The 19,529-nt window shown below is 44.7% G+C and overlaps 1 protein-coding gene across 11 annotated transcripts in view; it reads right to left on the bottom strand.

Annotated features, from left to right (window-relative positions):
* The window catches only part of IQSEC1 (IQ motif and Sec7 domain ArfGEF 1), a 297,552-nt gene that overhangs the window by 147,832 nt on the left and 130,191 nt on the right, over window positions 1-19,529 (bottom strand). For 2 of the 11 annotated variants that reach the window (XM_033071510.1, XM_033071499.1), the window contains one exon: window positions 1,831-1,875. The exons of the other annotated variants lie outside the window; for them this stretch is intronic. In XM_033071510.1, coding sequence (XP_032927401.1) covers window positions 1,831-1,875 — 45 coding nt within the window. The remainder of the gene's footprint in view (window positions 1-1,830; window positions 1,876-19,529) is intronic. 11 annotated transcript variants of the gene reach the window in all.

Raw genomic sequence — 19,529 nt, 5'->3', positions numbered from 1 at the left:
ATCCTGTGCAGGCTAGGAAAGAAATTGTGCCAACCAATATATACACACATAAAATATGCCAAATTTTACATATTTACCTCTTTATAATGGACATAAGCAATTTTTTCATGTTAACCTTTACTCTTCCCAGCACTGAGTGGTGCACTGAGGGGAAATGTACCTTGTGACAGGGAAATTTGTGAGCAAAATGCAAAAAGAGTACCCTGACTAGGAAATACTTGACAAGACACTGGGTGGGGCCCTGTTAATTGGAACATCCTATTTTCTGGGTTGTTCAAAGGCCAATTTGCTCAACAGGTTAATGAGAACACATCTAGCAACGAGAAGTCTTCCATTATCTTTCATTGTACTTTAAAAATAATGGCCTTAATTCTGTCTAATTACAGTTCAGAACAGGCTTATTTGACCTGCTGTAGTGGACTAGGTATCACATGCTCTTCCCTCTATAACTATTTAACACTAAGAAAAATTCACAGTTTGATCTGATAAAATCTCAATAGTTTTCTTCAGTTTCTCCTCTGTGATTGTTCAGATTTTTTTAACTTCACAAAATTATTCAATTTATAGTTAAAGTGTGGCATTTTTACATCCTTGTCTGGTAACCTCCAGGTATTATTTCAGCCCAGTCCTTATCATTCAGAGGGATTTACTGCATGCATCTAATTCTTCCATATTCTTCATTGATACCCTTCTCCCATGAAAAAAATATTCATCAGAAGAAAAAACATTGTAATAAAATCTATTTCCAGCCTGCAATAAAGGTGGAAGCAATACCTGGCTCTGGTAAATCACACACCAGCAACACCACGCTCTTGTTAAAATCAATTTGCAGAGGAGCAGAGCAGGGGGAAGTTGGGATTTTTCCTGCATTGTCCTGCCAGACAAAGGCCCACTGTTCCCATCACACTGGGAATGGGACAAAAGTAGAGTGGGGACTGAACGTGGTGCAGTGTTGCTGTGCTGAGGACAAAGGGAATATCACAGCAGAGGGAGTGGATGCTAGGAAATGGCAACAAAGCAAATGTTTCACTTTCAGAAGACTTTACACTGGATAATAATGGAAGATTAATTACAGAGGGGCCTTGATTTGAACAAGGTTAAACAGAACAGCTCCCACCGTTGTGTTCAAGCAAAGTTCAAATGACATCATGTGGGAAAAAGTCACATCCTCAACCCAGAACATCTCCAAAGGAAGACTCGTACCAAACCAGCTGCCAATTTGAGAGGGAGGGACTCTGCCCCAGCTCTGTCAAAGAAACTCTGTGCCTTTGATGCACTTTCCAGTGTGCAGGGATGAGAACAAAAGATGCAAGGTACCCATTTGATATGCAGTGTTAACAGGGCCAAGCATTTCTTTCTACATGAAGTGATCAAAGTAAAATCCCAGTCCTGGCAGTGCCTCCTGTGACAGAGCTCTGTGAAGGGTGGGTGCTTTTATCAAAATGCTGAGCAACAGGAACACGAGTGACATCTCCACACAACTGCTCCCCTAAAACAGCAGAGACCTGCCAGGACAGGAGGAAAGGCTAAATATTCGCAGCATGAAGGTTATAAAAATCTGAGAAATAGGTGGTATGTGCACAGACACACCTTCTGTCCCTCCCCTTTGTGCTCCTCTGAGAACAAACCTAGGGTTTGAAGCTACAGCAGAATTTCAAGTTGGAAATCCTGGAAAAGAGCAAATTATCCACTCTTAGGAATACCCAGCTATTATTTCAGTGCCTCTGCTGGCTGTGCATTGCAGGATAAAGCTGTGATGTGCAGCTGATGCAGAGCAGGGCAGTGCTGGCAGCTCAAATCTACAACTACCAGCTACGATTGCTACAGTACCTGAGTGGGTCAGTTGAGACGCTGCTTCCTGTTTCCAGTGAAGTCCTGAGGTGACAGCAAAAGAATAAAATTATAAAGCATTAAAGTATAAACCCTTAAAAGCATGAACTATTCAAAAATTCTATGTCCCTAAAAATGAACGACTTTACATTCTCTTCCTTCTTACTGACATTTCAGAGTACTTAGCATGCCATTAAACATGAGAGCAAATAAAAAGACCCAAACAAAAAACCCATCACCCTTTCCTAGATTAGAGAGGAGAGAGGGGGGAATTAGAGAAACCTTTGTCTGAAAAAGTCACAAGCAGATCAATTTCCAATATTCTAAAAGCACTCCATCCTTCTGTGTCTAAGTAAGTGACTTTTACACTCTGGGGCTTTCTTCTCTCTACCCAAAAAAGCAACTGTGGAGTTGTCCTGCAGAATAACTGCAGCACAAAGTTCAGGTCATTGTAAGCACTGAGGAACTTCTCTAGGTATGTTGACATTTGAGCAGCAATATTTAACATGCAGTGTGGTGTAAGTACCCTTGCTCCCTCTGACTCCAGGTTTATTACAATTTTATTTCTATAATATAGATACATTTTTAGAGTGAAGCCAGGTTTTTTTCACAGACTGTAATAAATCATCAGCCAAAGCCTCATTATTTTTAATGGTTACTTGCACACATCCATTTCTATCCCTTACACAAATGGCCACAGATCAACCTTTGCTCACAGAGCCATAAACATGTACAGTCTGTGGAAGTTCATAAAACTCACGAGAACTGCATTAATTATATTTACAGTGGCCATTCATAAATCAATGGCAAATATTTACTTTGAATCCCAAGATTCCTAATTTGTTTACAAAAATAAACAGGGTGGTGTGAAGGGAGGAGGCCATAAAAGCAGCAAGAATTAGCTGTACGGAAATGGAAACAAACCATATTGTCCAAACAGTTTTTAACTAAAGCCCTAAAGCTTTAAAATAGCTTTGGGGAGCTTATGCCACCCTGTAATTTGTTTGCTTCCCCAGTTCAGGATTTATGAATAGTGCTGAATTTTGAGGGGGTGGCTCACATTTGTCAGCTTTGAGGCTGGGTGTTGGTTTAACCACGGAAAAGGGTGAACTACATTTCCTTATAATGAAGTTTCCTGCTTCCCCCCGTGTGCTGTGCAGGTGCCAGCCTGCTCACTCAGCGGGGCTTTTGCCTTGCTTTTAACCCAGACTTACAGAAAAAAATCTGCTCTGAGCAGTTTTGGCCCTTGGTGCATGAATAAATACATAACTATTTCTCAGACACTGTCTTTGTGCAGCAGAGATGTGCTGTGCATACAGAGGAGATGCTAATGAGCAGTGATTAGCCCCAACCCCAGCACACCCTGATGACACTGAGCACTCCTCACTTGGGGACTCCTTGCACAATCCCCAGGAGCAGGATCACAGCTTCATTAGTAATCCGGGCTCTCCTTCCTGTAGTCAGGCATCCCGGGTATTCCCCAGCACCCAAACCCTCAGTCAGGAGAGGCACTTGTATTTCTATATTTAGAAACACCTAGGAAAAGCACAGTTCTCGTAAAAAATAGTCCTCCTGGAGTCATAAACCGCAGGGTCCTCATGGGTGGGAAAGACCTCCAGGATGAGTCCAACCATTCCCCTGACACTGCCAGATCCATCAAACCCTGTCCCTCAGCACCACACCCAAATGTTTTCTGAGCAATTCCAGGGCTGCTGATCCAAACAGTGCCTGGGCAGCCTGTGCCGCTGCTTGTCAGCCCTCTCAGGGAAAAGCTTTTCCTAATACGCAACCTAACCTTCCCTGGTGCAACTTCTATGTGGTTTCTTAGGGAAAGATTAGGTATAGGAACAGTGGCAAAGACAGGAAAAGCTTCTGGAGCTGATGTGGAGAAATTCCCTGGGTGAGACAGAGCCCCACACTGTAGGGAGAAAGATGGAAAATAAGCCCTACAAAGAAGGGCTACACCCCAGAATTGTTATAGCCCAGTCTTTTTACCTGCCACACATCCCCAGACTCAGCCTGGAAAACCTCAGGAGTAGTCTGACAACACGAAAACCAACGTTTAGTGGCTACAAAAACCCTCAGCAGAAACAGAAGAAATCAAGTTTAAGTTCTACTGAAAGATCTGGATTTTGGGTACAGAAAGTTAGTTAATACTTATTGAATTTACAGAATAGTATAATCACATCATTACTCCCCTTCTTTCTTTCCAGCTGAAATCCCATTTAAGTCTTTTGGTTTCTTTCCAAACTACTCAAAGATGGAAAGCTAATTTAAAACATAAAAATAGTCAAGTTTCTGAACACAATGTCATTAAAGCTGCAACAAACCAAAAATCCCATTGCACGCAGGGTCACTTCAGGAATGAGAAAAATATATCTCACTTAGGTTACTTCAGAATAAGGTTTGTAGCTTTTGTTTTGCTATTTAACAAATTAACTGGACAGGAAAATAAAATACTGCACTGCTGTGAAGAAAGTGAGCAGAAAGGTCTGACAATCCTGTTCGTTCCTAACAGGCACTGGCTCAGGACATTTGTAGCCCAGAAAGAAGCAAAGACAATATCTAATGATGAAGGCATTAAAAAGAGATTGTTAATCACAACAGAGTTGTCTATATATGTATAATTTCCACTGGTATTAATAAAGATATTTTTAAAAATTCCCAAAGTACCATTGACTGCAGAACTATGCCCAAGGCTTTAAGTGAAAATTGAGCTGAGGCAGAGCATAAACTGCAGAACTGCCTGGAATTATCAGGGAATGCTCCTAACCACCCTGGGGGCTGTTTTGTTTCTCCAGTTTGTTTCCATGGGGTTTGCAAGGTCCTTCCAGGTGTGCAGTGAAGGAAACATGCCCCAGTTTCACTGGTGACTCAGCTGAACAACATCTCCTGTCATACACATTCCTGACATTTCAGGGAAAAGCCAGGGGAATTGTGGTATGAACTGTAATTAAACTGGGCACAGTGGAATAATTTCCTGTTAATGTGGCCAGCAGGAAACCTGAAGAATGTGTGTAATTGTTGGTAGTCACAACTGCTTTCAAGGCTAAAAGGATTATCCGAAGTATGGATAGCCACAGCTCCTGGATCAGGAGCTTGTCTAGAGCTTCCATCTGTGTCCATCAGCACAGGAGTTGTGACCAGTCCACTTCTGCAGTCCATCATGCAGGAGAAAATACAAATATTTCCAAGAAATCACTGGTCTAAAATTCAGACAGTAGGCTTTGGGTATCCACAGACAAAAACTATAAACACAATTCTAGTCAAGAGTTCTGTCCTGGAGCAGCACAAAACAAGGCCACAGGCTCCAACTCTTGTTATTGGTGCTGTGTGGTGAGCAGGAGCGCATTCTCAGCCACTGGGCATCTAAAAGATCTTATTCCACAATGTTTTAGCAGATTGAAGGGAAACAATAATTAGCTCTTGGCATCTTGAGCCATGATGCAAAGCTTTGGTTTATTTTGCTTTTTTGTGATGAAAGAAACTGGTTTTTGTAAATACAAAAATCAGTGTAATTGAAGGGTATTTTGGAAATAGTCTAAGATGGAGTTCTTTACTTTGTGTGACATAGAGAGGGTAGGGAATGAACACTGGAGAAGTGAAAACCTCCAGTGGTGTTTTGCTCGACTGTGACAGCAGACAAGGAGTGTTACTGATCTGGGACTGCTACAGAGCCCTTCAACTCCTGCCTGTCCATGTGGAGCAGCGCCAGTGGGAACCACAGCGCATTTGGCAGGTGTCCTCGTGCCTGCAGTGAGCGTCAGTGTGACAGAGGCACCCAGAACTGGGCTCTGGCTGGGATGGATGAACAGGGACAGGCACTTCACAGCCCAGTCCCGTGTCCACACACCAGCCTTGCTTTTACCTCTGGTGATGGAGGGCAAAGTTCTGAGGAGGCTCTTCCTGGGATGAGTGTATAATCCTGGGGGAGTCCCCACACTGATGGCTCGTTACAGCTGCCTCCCCTCCTCAGGGTCCCCTGGGCAGCCTCCACCCTCCGGGCTCAATTTGCCTGGATAATGCTGAGCTGGGGCAGGAAAGTCTTTTCCCATCAGTGCAGATGGCTGCAACTGCTTCATTAGCTGCTCATCAGACGACAGAGGAGACCCCAGCACCACTCTCTTACTGCTGGCAGGGCCTACAAATAACCTCACAGCACAAGCACACATCCTGCAAGCAGCCAGAAAAATAATCCAGTTTGAGAAAAGCCAAGATATTCTTCTGGCACAAAAGCGCACAGTGGTGACAGATTAAATAATTGCAGCTGAAGCAAACCCCCAGCTTGATCCCAAATACAGACTGCTTAAATATATCATCTTTGGCTAAGAAGGGAGATTCTCTTGGAGCATCGGAGTATAAAGATATGCTGTGTGCAGACAGCAGCTCTGAGGGGTGTGAGGGGAAAAGGCAGCTCTGAGCTCTGTCAGCCTTGGTGCTTGCAGTATTATGCTGCTGCCTCCCTCCCACACTGAGGAAAGGAATGCAGAATAATACATTAAATATTTAAGACCCTGTCTGGGGTGTTGCTCAGCGAATAATTGCTGCTGCTTGGCACAGTTTCTTCCTAGAAGCTGGCAGCTCACAGAAGAAAGGGAAACCTCACTGCAGGCTGGTGCTGTGATGCTCCACATGTTGGCACACAAAGGAGAATGAAATAATTTCTTTATATTCCAAAGTGCAGCTTCACCAAATAAAAATCTTTATACCCTTGCTTGAGGATGGTCTGGCACACTATGGATCCCAATCTCAGTGCTTTATTTGGAAGGAAAGCCCAAAGCATCCAATCCCAACAGGCAGAAAGGACAGAAGGATCACCCTCAGCCAGGGCACCGCAACTTTCAGAAACAAAACTGGAAATTATAATCCAGCCATTCAAAGAAAATCATCTCAAGCCATCAGGGAGGGCTCATTCCCAAAAAACCCCAAAGTGCCCTGAGCTCAAGGGACCCAGGGCCTGGCAGTGCAGCTCCTGTCACACTCCTTTGCCTGATCTGCCCAATAAATGGCCTTGAAGGAACAAGCTGTGGAAATCCTCATTTGAATCTCATGGAGCAGGAACTGATGAAGAGCTTGGTCTCCTCCCAGAACTCGGGGGAATGTGATGGAGCTATGGCTGGAGCCCTGCAGTGACATTGCTCTGTCTGGAGTACCCTTTATCAGATGTGCAGCTGTGGCCTGCATTAATTAATTCTCTCACATTAACTGTGAGTGAATCCAGGCACTGCCAGGCACCAAAGGCAGGGCAGTGCCTACCCTTCTCCCATTCCCTGGCCCTGTCACGGCCACTGCCATGGGCCACTGCTAGCCACGGTGGCCAGGATGAACACTCCCCTTCCCTGGGACACACACCCAGTGACACAGCAGGGACGGACACAGGCAGGAGCTCCCAGGGAAGCTGGAATGGCTCTGGCAGCTGCATTCAGCAGATCCAGCTCAGCAAAGATGTCTCACTGTAGGTCTGGAAGTGGAACAGCTCCACTCCAGAGGATTCTGCAGGATTGCATGGGTGAGTTGGGCACAGAGAAACAGCACTCGACTGAGAGCAGTCCTTGGAACACAATGTGAAAATACACTTTAGGTGAAGCCTTTCTGCTGGACAGACACTTGAATAGCTGTGCTTAGAGCTGCTCACCTACGGAAAGGAAGCTTTCAGAGGGAAGGGCCTTAAAGGACACCATGGAAATTCCTGCTTCTCATTTTCTCTTCTCATACATTTTGTTCCAAATATTTTAATGAACCATTTATTCAAACAGTAATTTCACGATTATAAGCCGCACCAATTATAAGCTGCACATTACAATACAGAGTGTGATAAAAGTTATCTATTCTATCACCATCTGTTGAGAGTGGGGGCAGTGATCCTTATCTCCACGGCAGATATTCTGCTAATGGGCCATCCATTGAAACCAGGCGGGGCATTGTTCCGTATCTTTTCACAACCCATCCTTCCTCCAGCGAGTCATTTTCTGCTAATGGCCCATTGAGTCCCACTGTGTGACTGATAAAATTACTTCATCCCATTAAAAGTTGCTCCAGCCAGGGGGAAGAGCCCAACATTTCTTACCAAGATAAAAACAGAGGTTTTGGGACACTAAGGCAGCCCCTTCTCCACTGGACTCCAGAGGGAAACCGGATTTCTCCACATCACCACTGGACCTCCAGAGGGAAACTGCACCTTGTACAGGAGCACTGCTCCAACTGAATCACATCTGTCACTGCAGGAGGATGCAGCCACCATTTAATGGGACTGCTACCAACACCCTGCCTGACAGGGTGTCAGGTTGTACTCTGACTTTGTCAGGGTTTGGAGTTTGTTTCTTTGTAGTACTGTATTTCTATTTTAATTTCCCTAGTAGAGAACTGTTATTCCTAATTCCCATATCTTTGCCTGAAAGCCCCTTGATTTCAAAATTATAATAGTTTGGAGGGAGGGGGTTTACATTGTCCATTTCAAAGAGAAGCTCCTGCCTTTCTCAGCAGACACCTGTCCTCCAAACGAAAACAGCAACTTTTTGTTCTTCATCCATATATAAGTCGCACCTGATTATAAGCTGCACTTCGGGTTCGGACCAAACTTTTAGTCAAAATGGTGCGGCTTATAATAGTGAAATTATCGTTTAAATACACGTGCTTAATGCTGCTCTTAGAAACAAAAAGTTTTCCTTGCTTGGGGCCCAAGTGAATTGCATTCCCAAAGCTGGGAATGTGTTGCACTCCTTGATGGGTCTGAAGTGCTCCCAGCACTGGGAATGGAAACCAGCTCCACTGCCTGTCCTCAGAGCACAGCTTGTTTGCCCAGGTCACTCACATAGAACACTCATTTGCGCCCAAACACTCGTTTTTACAACGTGCTTTCCAAATCAAGATATAATCGCAGTATCTCAAAGAGATTTTAGATCTGTAAGAAAAGCAGTGTCTAGGAAACAAAGTCCAACATGACCCTGAAAGTCAGGAGGAAACAGCCAGACTAGCAAGGCTCAGCTGGCTTCATTAATTTCAGAACACTGTGCAAAAGCCAAATTGAATTTCTGTGCAGGGACAACAGAATTACATTAAATAAAACCCATTTGTGCTTGCAAACTTGGGGCCTCCATTCCTAGAGCAGTCTGCAGGAATAACAACAGGGGGACCTGGAGCAGCAGAAATGCTGTAATTTCTGTTTTGTAGTAACACACATACTGTACAGTGACAATGTTGCTTGAAAAATTAACTTCCAAAAACTGCCATAAGCTAAATTAACTCCAACAACAACACCTGCAGGTTAATGGCCCTGATGTTTAGGATTTCACTGTCTGTTATTCAGGCAGCCCAGCCTTCTGCTGGGTTTTCCAAAAGAGCTGCAATCTCCCAAGCCTGAGAAAAAAAAAACAACAAAACTTTATCACGGCCCCACCCCAATGACAAGAAGCAGTTTAGAATTTATTATCTTCTGAACATCTACCCAGCACTTTTTTTCAAGGTGCTATCTTGCCAGAGGAAGTGATTTCATATTAAAATATTGCAGTGATGTGGTTTTGGCTTTGTTAGAAGTGAAGCCCATCATTTCAATTGCACTTATTCCCAGAGTTACACAAACATCAGATGTTTATAAACAAGCTTCACTACTATTTGCAGCTCAAGTTTAGAACCCTGAAAACAAAACCAACCCATACATGTGACGTGGGAATTGAGGTTTTCCAAAGAAGGAAAAGGAGCGTTGTGATAGGAGCAGCCAATTGTATATAACTCAGTTTGAAGACATTAAAGCTTCCAGATCTATGTTTAATCCCCTAAGAGACCAAGGTCCAGCCTGCTAATGTAATCTGAGAGCTGAAGTGTTTGAAAATGTCTTGTTCAACAACATGGTTGGACAAACTTGCTCTCCACCAGGAGTCCTCACTGGTGTCCCTGGCCAGCAGCAGCTTTCCCTTTTTGTTTCTGCATCATCTGCACAGAAAGGGATGCTTGTGAGAGACATAAATCCCATAGCACTTTCATATTATGTGAAAGGTTCCTTGATGACTGTGGATGGAGCACTGGGACTACCTGAGTTAGGCAAACTGCTCTACTCTGGGTGAGCAAAATCCCAGCAAACAGCCCAGAGAAACACCCTGCACAACTCCCCACACGCAGGGACCACCAACATCCCAGTCCTCCAAGTATCCTCCCATGGCATTTGAGATCAGCCCACTTAAAAACAACAGAAAACACAGGCTGGTGTGTAAACCTGAACTGCAGGTGTAATTTGTGTTTGAATGTCCTGTGTCCTTTTGCCAGCTGTAGCACTGTCCTCCAAAACCAGCTCCCAGCAGCTCTGTGGCTGGATGTGGCATGGTTTAGTTGAGGTGTTAGGGCACAGCTTGGACTAGATGATCCTGAAGGTCTCATCCAACCATGTGATTCTGTGATTCTGTACAAGTGATGCAGTGGAGGATAAAAACCTCACCAAGGTGAATACACAACGACCACACCCCAAACTGGCCACATTACATCACATCCTAAGACACAAACTTACAAGAGCATCACTTGAAACTGAGCTTGTTCCTGTTGGTGCAGGTGCTGCAGGTGGATTTAAGCACACTGTGACAGCTCCTGCTGACACTCAGGGGTGGCTCAGGGACGCATTCCACTCCACTTTTTGCCTGGTTTTTAGGCCAAAGGTTTGTTTCTCACCTTCCCATCAGCAGCCCCTACATACCCAGCTCAGAGTGGGAGCTGGAGCACGTCTGCAGCTGGAGCAGCTCCCCGGATTCTGCATCCCACAGGGACAGAAGAACAGCAGGGTTGGGCAGGAGCCTGCTCCCCTCCCAGATCTACAGGCAGGAGGAGCCCAACCTGCACTGCCAGGGCTCATTTATCACCTGTCATGACAAAGCCATTCATTCCTGCAGCTCTCCAGAACCATCAGCATTGCCATTTCAGAATGCACATGACTTCCACCCTATTTCAATACATCCACTCCCAATCAATGAATATTCCCCTGCACGCCAGTGCTGCTCTTCTGTGATCACCCAGCATTTCACAGAAGCAGCACATTACAAGACACTGTGGACCAATGAGCATCCCTCTTTTGTTTCCCAGGAAATGTAGAGAATTACACATCCTGCTAAGTGTATTCAAAGTCCTACAATCCATAGGCTGCTTCCCTATCATTCAGCAAAGCTGCATTTATTATCTTAATCCCATTATTTATCAAAACGAAAATTGACAGATTAGCATATTCAATGGCTTAAATTCTGGTGCACTCTGTGAGTCTGTCGCAGGTTACGATGCTCCTTTTTAAAGACAGAAAACAACCTCTTTATCACTCCACATGTACAGTCAATGCTTCAGTGATCCTACTCCTCTGCAGGCTCAAACCTACAGGCTGAAAAGGGTTAATTTTTTTAAAAGCATCATTGCTTTCTGGAAGCAGAGGCCTACAAACCTAAGTTAAACAACATGCAATTAGCACGCTAGCAGAGAATCCAAACCCAGCTGGAGCTACGTCAGCAGGTCTGTGGCCAAACAACAAAAAGTGGGGTTAGTGGTGTGTGTGCTGGGAAAGGATGGGCAACTATAGAGCAGCTCCTCAACTGAAAGGAAACAGGATTTTCCAGCTAACTGGCAGTTTACTTTTATCAATTTACAGTAATAATAATTTTCACTGCCCTGAATTTTGATACTAAAAGGAGCCAGTTGAAACCACAATAAAATGACTGTGTGATTGATACAATACAAGAGCTCCTGAGTGCTCCCCATATTCATCCTAAATTCCAGTATTTACAGTAGAACAGTTCAGGGTGCCTTTGCACCCACGAGAGCTCATGCAGCTTTGGTGCAAACCCAGAAATCAGGATGGGCAGTCCCAGATGCATCCAAAGGTTCTGGCTGCCCTTTATATGCAGCTGGATATATTTGGAGGCCAACCATACCTGGAAAATGCTCTGTATTTACACACATGCACACACAAAGTCCTGAAATTCTTTGGAAAAGCCCTCAAAACACAAAGAACATGGAAGGAAACTACCAAAGTAAGCACTAAATGAGTCTTCCCCATTCCTCACTTTTACTCAAAGCCCATTTCATCATTTAAGTTTTCCACACCAGAGAATCAGGTGGAAGAAACACCTGGCAGAAACCTGCACGCCCGCCTGGACAAGGCATCACTTCAGCTCAAGTTTAACCAGTACAGCCCCCGACATTTTCCCTTCCAGGTTACAGGCAGAGCATCTTACATGGACACTGACAAAAACTGCCCCCCAAATGTTCCTGCTCCTCAGGTAAATTGTGGGCTTTCTGCAGGGGGACTGAGTGTGTGGCCACTACAGTTCCCTAATGAAACCTGAAAACCAAGCTCAGCATTCATTTGGCCTCATCTGGAATAAAGAGTTCCTGCAGCTCCACTATACACCTGAACCTTTGCCTCCCTTCATGGCGCTTTGATCATCCTTCAGTCTTTGATGAAAACCATCAAATGAGTTGATAGTGCCTATTTGTTGCTTTTGGCTTTACTTCTAAAAGCAGTGGCAGCTCCCTTGCCTTAGCCCTGGCTATTCCTTCCTCCAGGCACTGAAGTAATCAACCAAGGACAACTCCTCCCCACATCTCCCTTGGAATCCAGCATAAAATCAAACACAAAACTTTCAGTGAGCTCCCTCAAATCAAAAAGAAGAACAATTTGAAAAGATGACTCAACAGTGAAGTCATAAAGAATGTTCTGGTGGGCTCCTGAACAGCTCCAGGCACATGGAGAGTACCTCAACCCCAGGCTGGACGCTGGAGGCACCTCCAGCACTCTGGGAAGCTGAGAGTGGTGGGCACAGCTGAGAATCACCCTCACAAAGGATTGAAATGGCTTTAATCAGACTAATTCCTTACGTTTTAAGTTTTTCTGTTCTGTTTGAGTGTGCAGATTTTAGTTTTATACTGAGAGTTACTAGGATCTTTTCACAGGGTGGTGAAAACAAAACAGTCCAATTCCAGCTGGGGACTCAAGGACAATTTCCTCAAACTTCAGGCCTTAAGCAAAAACAATGTCGACAGAGGAGGGCAGGCAAGCAAGCAAGCAAGGAGGATGAGACTTCATGATTTCAGGCTCTTAACTGGACAGTTGACTTTTGTATGCAAATAGAGTAAAACCTATAAAAATGAGAGGTGTTGCGACCAAGCCCTCTTTTGGAGCCGTCTGGGCAGGGGCCATGACTGTGGCACTGGGACTGCCAGGGTGTGGCCTTTGAAGGCCTCTCAATAAATATCCACTTTATTCCCCTTAACTCTGCCTAGCCTCCGTTCCAGCTCCTCTAGGCATTGAGACCAGCACGACCCCATCACACAAAGTTGTTTGTCAGGGCCATCTGCCAGGGGCAGGGACGGTGCTGGCAGAGACAGCTCCTGATTAATAACAACCAGGGTTGGGTGACAGGGGAAAATGATCTCAGTAACATGTCCTGATCGAGATTAATTATCTCACACCCCAGCCCCTGGCAAAAGCGTGTCGTAAAGCAGTAATTACAACTAATTGAATCCTCCGTAAAAATGAATTTAATTGAAGAGAGCAAGATGGATTTCAGTGCTATCTCATTTTCAGGTATGCAATGCTCCAGTGATTGGCTTGAAAAAAAAAATTCAGAGATGAATGAGATGTGACATACTTTCTTTAGGAAAAAATGCTTACACTAACTGGTCATAAATTGGGTTGATTTTACACATTTGTTCTAGGATCAGCCAAAGATCATTAAAGGTCAAAGAACAGACAAATATCATAAAAAAACCTAAATACTTGACTAGGTGTGGAAGAGGAAGGACTTGCTTGAAGCACTAGAAATGAGAAAGGGACATACTTTCATTATATTGTTTTGGACATTTACCTTGAATATGGGAAGTAAACGCAAATCAAGGAAACAGCTCTCGGTTATTTGAAACTCCAGCTTCCCAGCTTGTTCAGCAAATAAATATAATTATTCTCAAATCTTCTCAAATCTCAGGTCTACAGGGAAAACAGCAACACCTGCTTCTCACAGGAATGGCATTACATTCCTGGCTCATAAAGGTGTTAGCTGGGCACACGGAAGGGGGCCTTGTTCATCAGGGTCTGCAGAACTCTCCCATATCAGTGCCTTTATTTCATAGAAATTTTAACACCTAATGTTTGCACTGCACTCCTTGGTTTATGGGTTCACAATGTGTTGGGGGAGGCAGGGAAGGTGTACCTGCCCATGGCAGGGGTGGTACTGGATGATTTTTAAGGTCCCTTCCAGCCCAAACACGCTGTGATTATGTTCCATTCCACATCAACTGTACAGCTGCTCTCCTTCTGACCCTGCAGTGTTCTGCTGCTAAAACCAAAACTGCCTGGCTCTGACAAGTCCCTCCCTTCCCCAGGAAGGTCCCCAAGGTCTCCTGGAGGGTCAGTGGCTGGAGACATCTCCGGGTCCCAGGAGGGAGCCGGATGGCAGCAGGGCTGAGGCACAAAAGGTCAGCTCACAGCTGGGAGCAGGAGGCTGGAGTGGATCCAGACATGGCCAGAAAAACTCTCCCTGAACTCATTAATGGCATTTCTCCTCGTGGATGGACTTGGTGCAGGTCTGTCTCTCCTCATCCATCCATTTGTGTCAGCTCAGCACAAGGAGTGATCCCTGATTCCAGAAGGAACTTGGACCTGGAGCCTTACCGAGCTCCCTGCCTGGACCCCAGGCTCATCCTGAACCCCAGAGCCCCTTCCCTCTGCCAGAAGGGTGAGCCAAGGGAGGGAGGGGGGCAAACACCCAGGGAATGGGGATAAACACCCAGGGTATGGGGATAAAATACCCAGGGAATAAGAATAAAATACCCAGGGAATAAGGATAAAATACCCAGGAATGAGGATAAAATACCCAGGGAATGGGGATAAAATACCCAAGGAATGGGGATAAACATCCAGGAATTGGGATATAATACCCAAGGACTGGGATAAAATACCCAGGGTATGGGGATAAATACCCAGGGAAGGGGGATAAATACCCAGGGCTGCTCAGCTCAGCCCCTCCTGGACAGGGCCCTCCCAGCCCTGAGCAGCTGGTGCAGTTTGGGGAGTTAAAAGAAAATGGGAAACCCACCTGAACCACAGAACTACTGAGTTTGGAAAAGACCTCTTAAGATCCTAAATACAACTTTCAGCTGAACACCCCCATGCCACTAAACTATGTCACAGAAAAGGAGAGGAAAGGTTCAGAATGGCAGACACCTTGTAAATACAGGTGTGATATAATTAACTATTATAAATTACTTTAGCAGAGGTAGAATAATAAACATGGATTTTCTGCTGATTTATCAGCAGGTATATTTGTCTGGCAGTAATAAAATCTATAGATCATATTGTTTCATACCTTTTAATTATCAATTTATTTGAAAACCTACTAGCCTAGGAGAGGTATTTCTGTGTGTCTTGTTTTCATAGCCCTTCCCATCCCAGACAAGCATCAGTGACTGGGATGTTAAAAACCCTCCGTGACTTTTCCTGTGCTGTTAAACATTAACCTTCCCTGGAACATATTCTGCATTACACTCCAAAAAGGTGGTGGCACAAACAAACAAATAGTATATTTAGGGTAATAATTATAAAATTTATAGACAACATTTGTGATAATAGTTATAAAATATATAAACGACATTGACTGTAGGACATCCTGCCATATATATCCCGTGTCCAGTGTTCACAGGGTGCAGAAGTACATCGAGTTGGCTTCCTCCTTCCTTCGCAGCTCCATGGACTAAGCCAGGCAAGAGTGATTTACCGGGAAGACTTCGGGAAGGCTGCACTGGAGCTCCCTCTAGCCCCCACGTCTGGAAATAGTCAATTATTGAAAAATAAAAAAACCTCAAACAAATTCTACCACCCCCTGCACGCAATCCTGGCACAACATAAAGCCAGCACTCCCACAGATGTTTGGATGTGTATTTTTGGGGTTGGATTTTCTGAAAACTCCCTGCTCCATTTCAGTACTCCAGGTGAAAAACGAATTAGTGCTGCACGTCAAAAAGGTCCATTTGGCAAATAAATATTCTACAATACAAATCCTGCAACACTGTGGCTCGAGGGGTTCTGGAGGGGGCTCAGCCTTTCCAAACAGGGAATTCCAAGTCCCCAGCTCTTGGCAGTGACCTCAGGGACTGTCCCAGTTGTGCTTCACTCTGGTGGCATTGCCATCCCTGGGCACCTGCTCAAGGAAGCAGCTGCCTGGGCTATCAATCACTTTATAATTCAAACTCCTCATGAATCCTGAGTTGCCTGGAATGGTGGAAATCTCTGTTCCATGGCACAGCTGCTGGCTTGGCTAAGGGAGCATCTTAAAACCTTGGCTACAGCTGTGCTGAGATCCACATCCTGCTACATTTTTCAGGGAATTATTTCTTCTCCTACATTACACAGTATTTTCCTTCAGCTAGTTAAAATCTACTTTGGGAGATAAATATCTTCATTTATCTCAGTTGAACTGATTTGGTTTTGGCTTTTATTTTCTTCATCCAGTGGTGCACAAAAATCCATACTATTCCAGTCCAGAGTATCCACACTGCTCTGAGCTGTTTTAGTGACTTCTCACAGTTGTTAACGGAGAACAAATAATAAAAGAGCAGAAAATAACAGCAAGGCAGTGGTTGCTCTGCAAAGCTGGAGATTCACCCACCAATTCCAGGCAAAACCATGTAAGAGCTGAATAGGTTTGCAAGGAGAACTCCACACTGCAGAAGATAACCAAACCAGCCTGATCCTAAATGTGCCTGAAGGTGCCGAAGGAGAAATTCCCCATCTGAACTCCCCCAAAGCAGCAGCTTCTTTTCAGCCCTCTGAGTTCATGGAAGGAGAAAGTAAAAAAAAAAAAATTAAGAAAAATGCCATTTCTACTTCACCTTCCATCCCAAAATTCTCAATAAGACAGTCTTCACTCTTCACAAAAACAGTGCAAATTGACCCAGGAATGGGAAATTTTCTGCTGGTACATTTCTGTTTTATAATAACATGCAGCATTTTAGGTCATCTATCTCTGGTTAAATAAGAGAGTCCCTACCAGCCTCTGCTGTTAAACACAGGGATGCACAGCATGTTTAATTCAGCCAGCCATGATTTATTCAAAGAGGGAAATGTTTACTTCTGCATTTCTGGCTTCCACTGCACCAGGGAAGGTCAGCTCCCTGTATGCTCCTGAAGAGAAAATGCCACAATTCAGGGATACTACAGCTACAAACCCACACCGTTCGAAATCCCAGCAACCCCTAATAACCCTATTTCCCCTTAGTTGGAAAAATGCTGGGTAGAAACACCCCATGCCAGTGTCCTGCGACAGCCAATAATGCTGGTGAGGCTTTGCCTTCATTTTCTCATGAGACTCATCATTAACGGCAGCCACTTTCAGGATAATCACCTGCTGGCTCTTCAGGCTGGGGGGTTTAATTTTCAGGGTTAAATCAGTCTTGCTTCTTTGTTTTCATTTGCACAGATAGATGAAAGGTACCCATACAAAGATTGGGCAGACCTTCCCCTCTGCAAGTGAATAATTACAGTGCTGCAGAGTTCAGTTCACTGAGGAGAGGGTGGTAATCACTGTTTATATCTGGGAGGGAGAGAAGCAAGTCAAAATATCAGACATTACCACTGTTTTTATCTTTGGGAAGCAGCCCTGAGAAACTCTTAATTATAGAGCAAAAGACCCAAATGGTGAGCAGTGTTCAAATATTTCAGTGTTCTACCCTGCCCAGTAAACATCAGAGCACTTCCAGGGATATAATGAACTGCAGTCATCCACTACACTATTTTGTGCACACATTATTTTGAATGAGTGTTGTTTCTCTACATTGTAATGAAAAGCGATTAAGAAACGTGTGAAACTAAGAACATTCAATACCAAAGAACAGCAGCAGCCACAGAATGTGAACAGTGAGCAGAAATGATGCAGCAAGACTTGCAAATTCATGAAGGTGGATTATTCTTGCAGCAGAAAATCCCTCCCCAGGTCTGGGACACTGCACAGTCACAGCCAAGACAAGCACAAGGAAACATTTCAGAGCAAGGAGAGACAGTTGATCAAGCCTCACAGAAAAGCAAATAACCCGTACTCTGGTTTTACAGAGATTCCTCTGAGGGGAAAAAAGCACATTGTAAAGATGAGAGAGAGCCTCAAGCTGCCTTCATAGTTCTTCCCTCCTTGATCCTGGAGATCCTCCTTTTATCCCATCCTCAAAGCCACACACAAGCACAAATAAATATCTGCTTTCCTCCCCACATCAAGTCACCTCTGCCTTGTACACGAGCCCCAGAGAGTAGGCAGCAATATTTTGCCTCATGATAGCAACTACAGATTTAAGAATATTTTTTCCCCCTCCCAGTCCTTCTTTCCCATTATTTTCAGGGTAGTAAATGCCACTGCAGAGAAATTCTGTTCCCTGGTGTATCTGCTTGCATTGGTTAAGTTTGGAAGACCCAATCAGCAGAAATTATCTGGTTATTTTAGAGCCACAGGATGTGTCTGGAAAGGTGTAACCAAACAAGAGCCTTGTGGGCAGTGGGAGCTTGGACATCCATGGACACAATCTCATTTATCCAGCTGTAGTCATGGGGCTGCAAGTTCATTCCTTCAGTGACAACCTCATGCATAGCTTTGAGAGAAATATTTTCATTGATGAGGAAACAGAAGCCCATGAGCAGTGATCTGGTCTTCTGGTTGATCCAAGACTTGCACTGAGGCCAAGGAAAGGAGAAGACAGAGCTCAAAGCCTCTTAATGGAAGCAGACATGGAGAGGGGATCTGCTGCCACAACAGAAATGTGCTGGCTCCTCCGAACCTGCACCAAGGAAAGGAAGAAGGGTTCATCTCTATGCAGCAGCATCCATAAAATGTTGGTGTGAAGCAGCCTAATAGAGACTCTCACAAGAGCTACCCTCCCACCCACATCTGGGAGACAAAAAATCCCCTTGGGCTGTGCCCTCCACACCACACAGCAACAAAACTCACACTACACCTCAAGACTTATGGAACTGTTTATTTTAGTTGAAAATAAAGTGTGCACTGTAGGAATCTGTTTACAGCTGTGTTCTCAGCACTGGGCAGGAGGAGAGAGCTGGGGAGGCCTGGAGAGGAGGCATGGCTCAAACTGGTAGCACAGGGTCCCATGGCAGTGCCAGTCCAGGCACACAGAAAGGGAGAAGAGGAGAGATGGGCTGGATGAACACTGGGCAGTGGAGCACTGACTGAGCCCAGCTTCGTTGTTATCTTGAGGATGGGCTACTAGACCCCGAAGGTGGACAGCAGAACTGGTGCATGCCATTATCTTCCCTGCCAAGGAAGGGGAGGGGGGTGGGGGCAAGAAAGAAAAGAGATAGAGGAAGAGAATCACAGGGAACAGCATTAGGAAAATTCAGCTTGAAATCTGCTTTTGTTTTCAAATCCACAAATACTGTGAGTTGTTTGTAAGCACCACCCAGTTAACCCATTTCCATCTCAGAGACAGGACCCTCCACAAAGGGAAGAGCACCCCAACAAGCCAACGCCAACGCTGGTGACTTAAACTCTCAGAAAAGCACTGCTTTGAAAGGGCCACTTCTGTTTTTCCCATTAGAAAAATTACATTAGGTAGTCATGTACATACCCAACCTAATGTGGCCATGGCCCCTTATTTTTACCACGCTTCGAACTTCCCACAGGTATTTTCAGCACTCACATTCTGCTGGAAGTGCAGAACAGATGCATGCCCATTCTGTGGGT

The sequence above is a fragment of the Catharus ustulatus genome, chromosome 13, assembly GCF_009819885.2.
Source record: "Catharus ustulatus isolate bCatUst1 chromosome 13, bCatUst1.pri.v2, whole genome shotgun sequence".
NCBI lineage: Eukaryota > Metazoa > Chordata > Aves > Passeriformes > Turdidae > Catharus > Catharus ustulatus.
The sequence above is the reverse complement of the archived record's forward strand: the minus strand, read 5'-3'. Positions and strand labels throughout refer to the sequence as shown.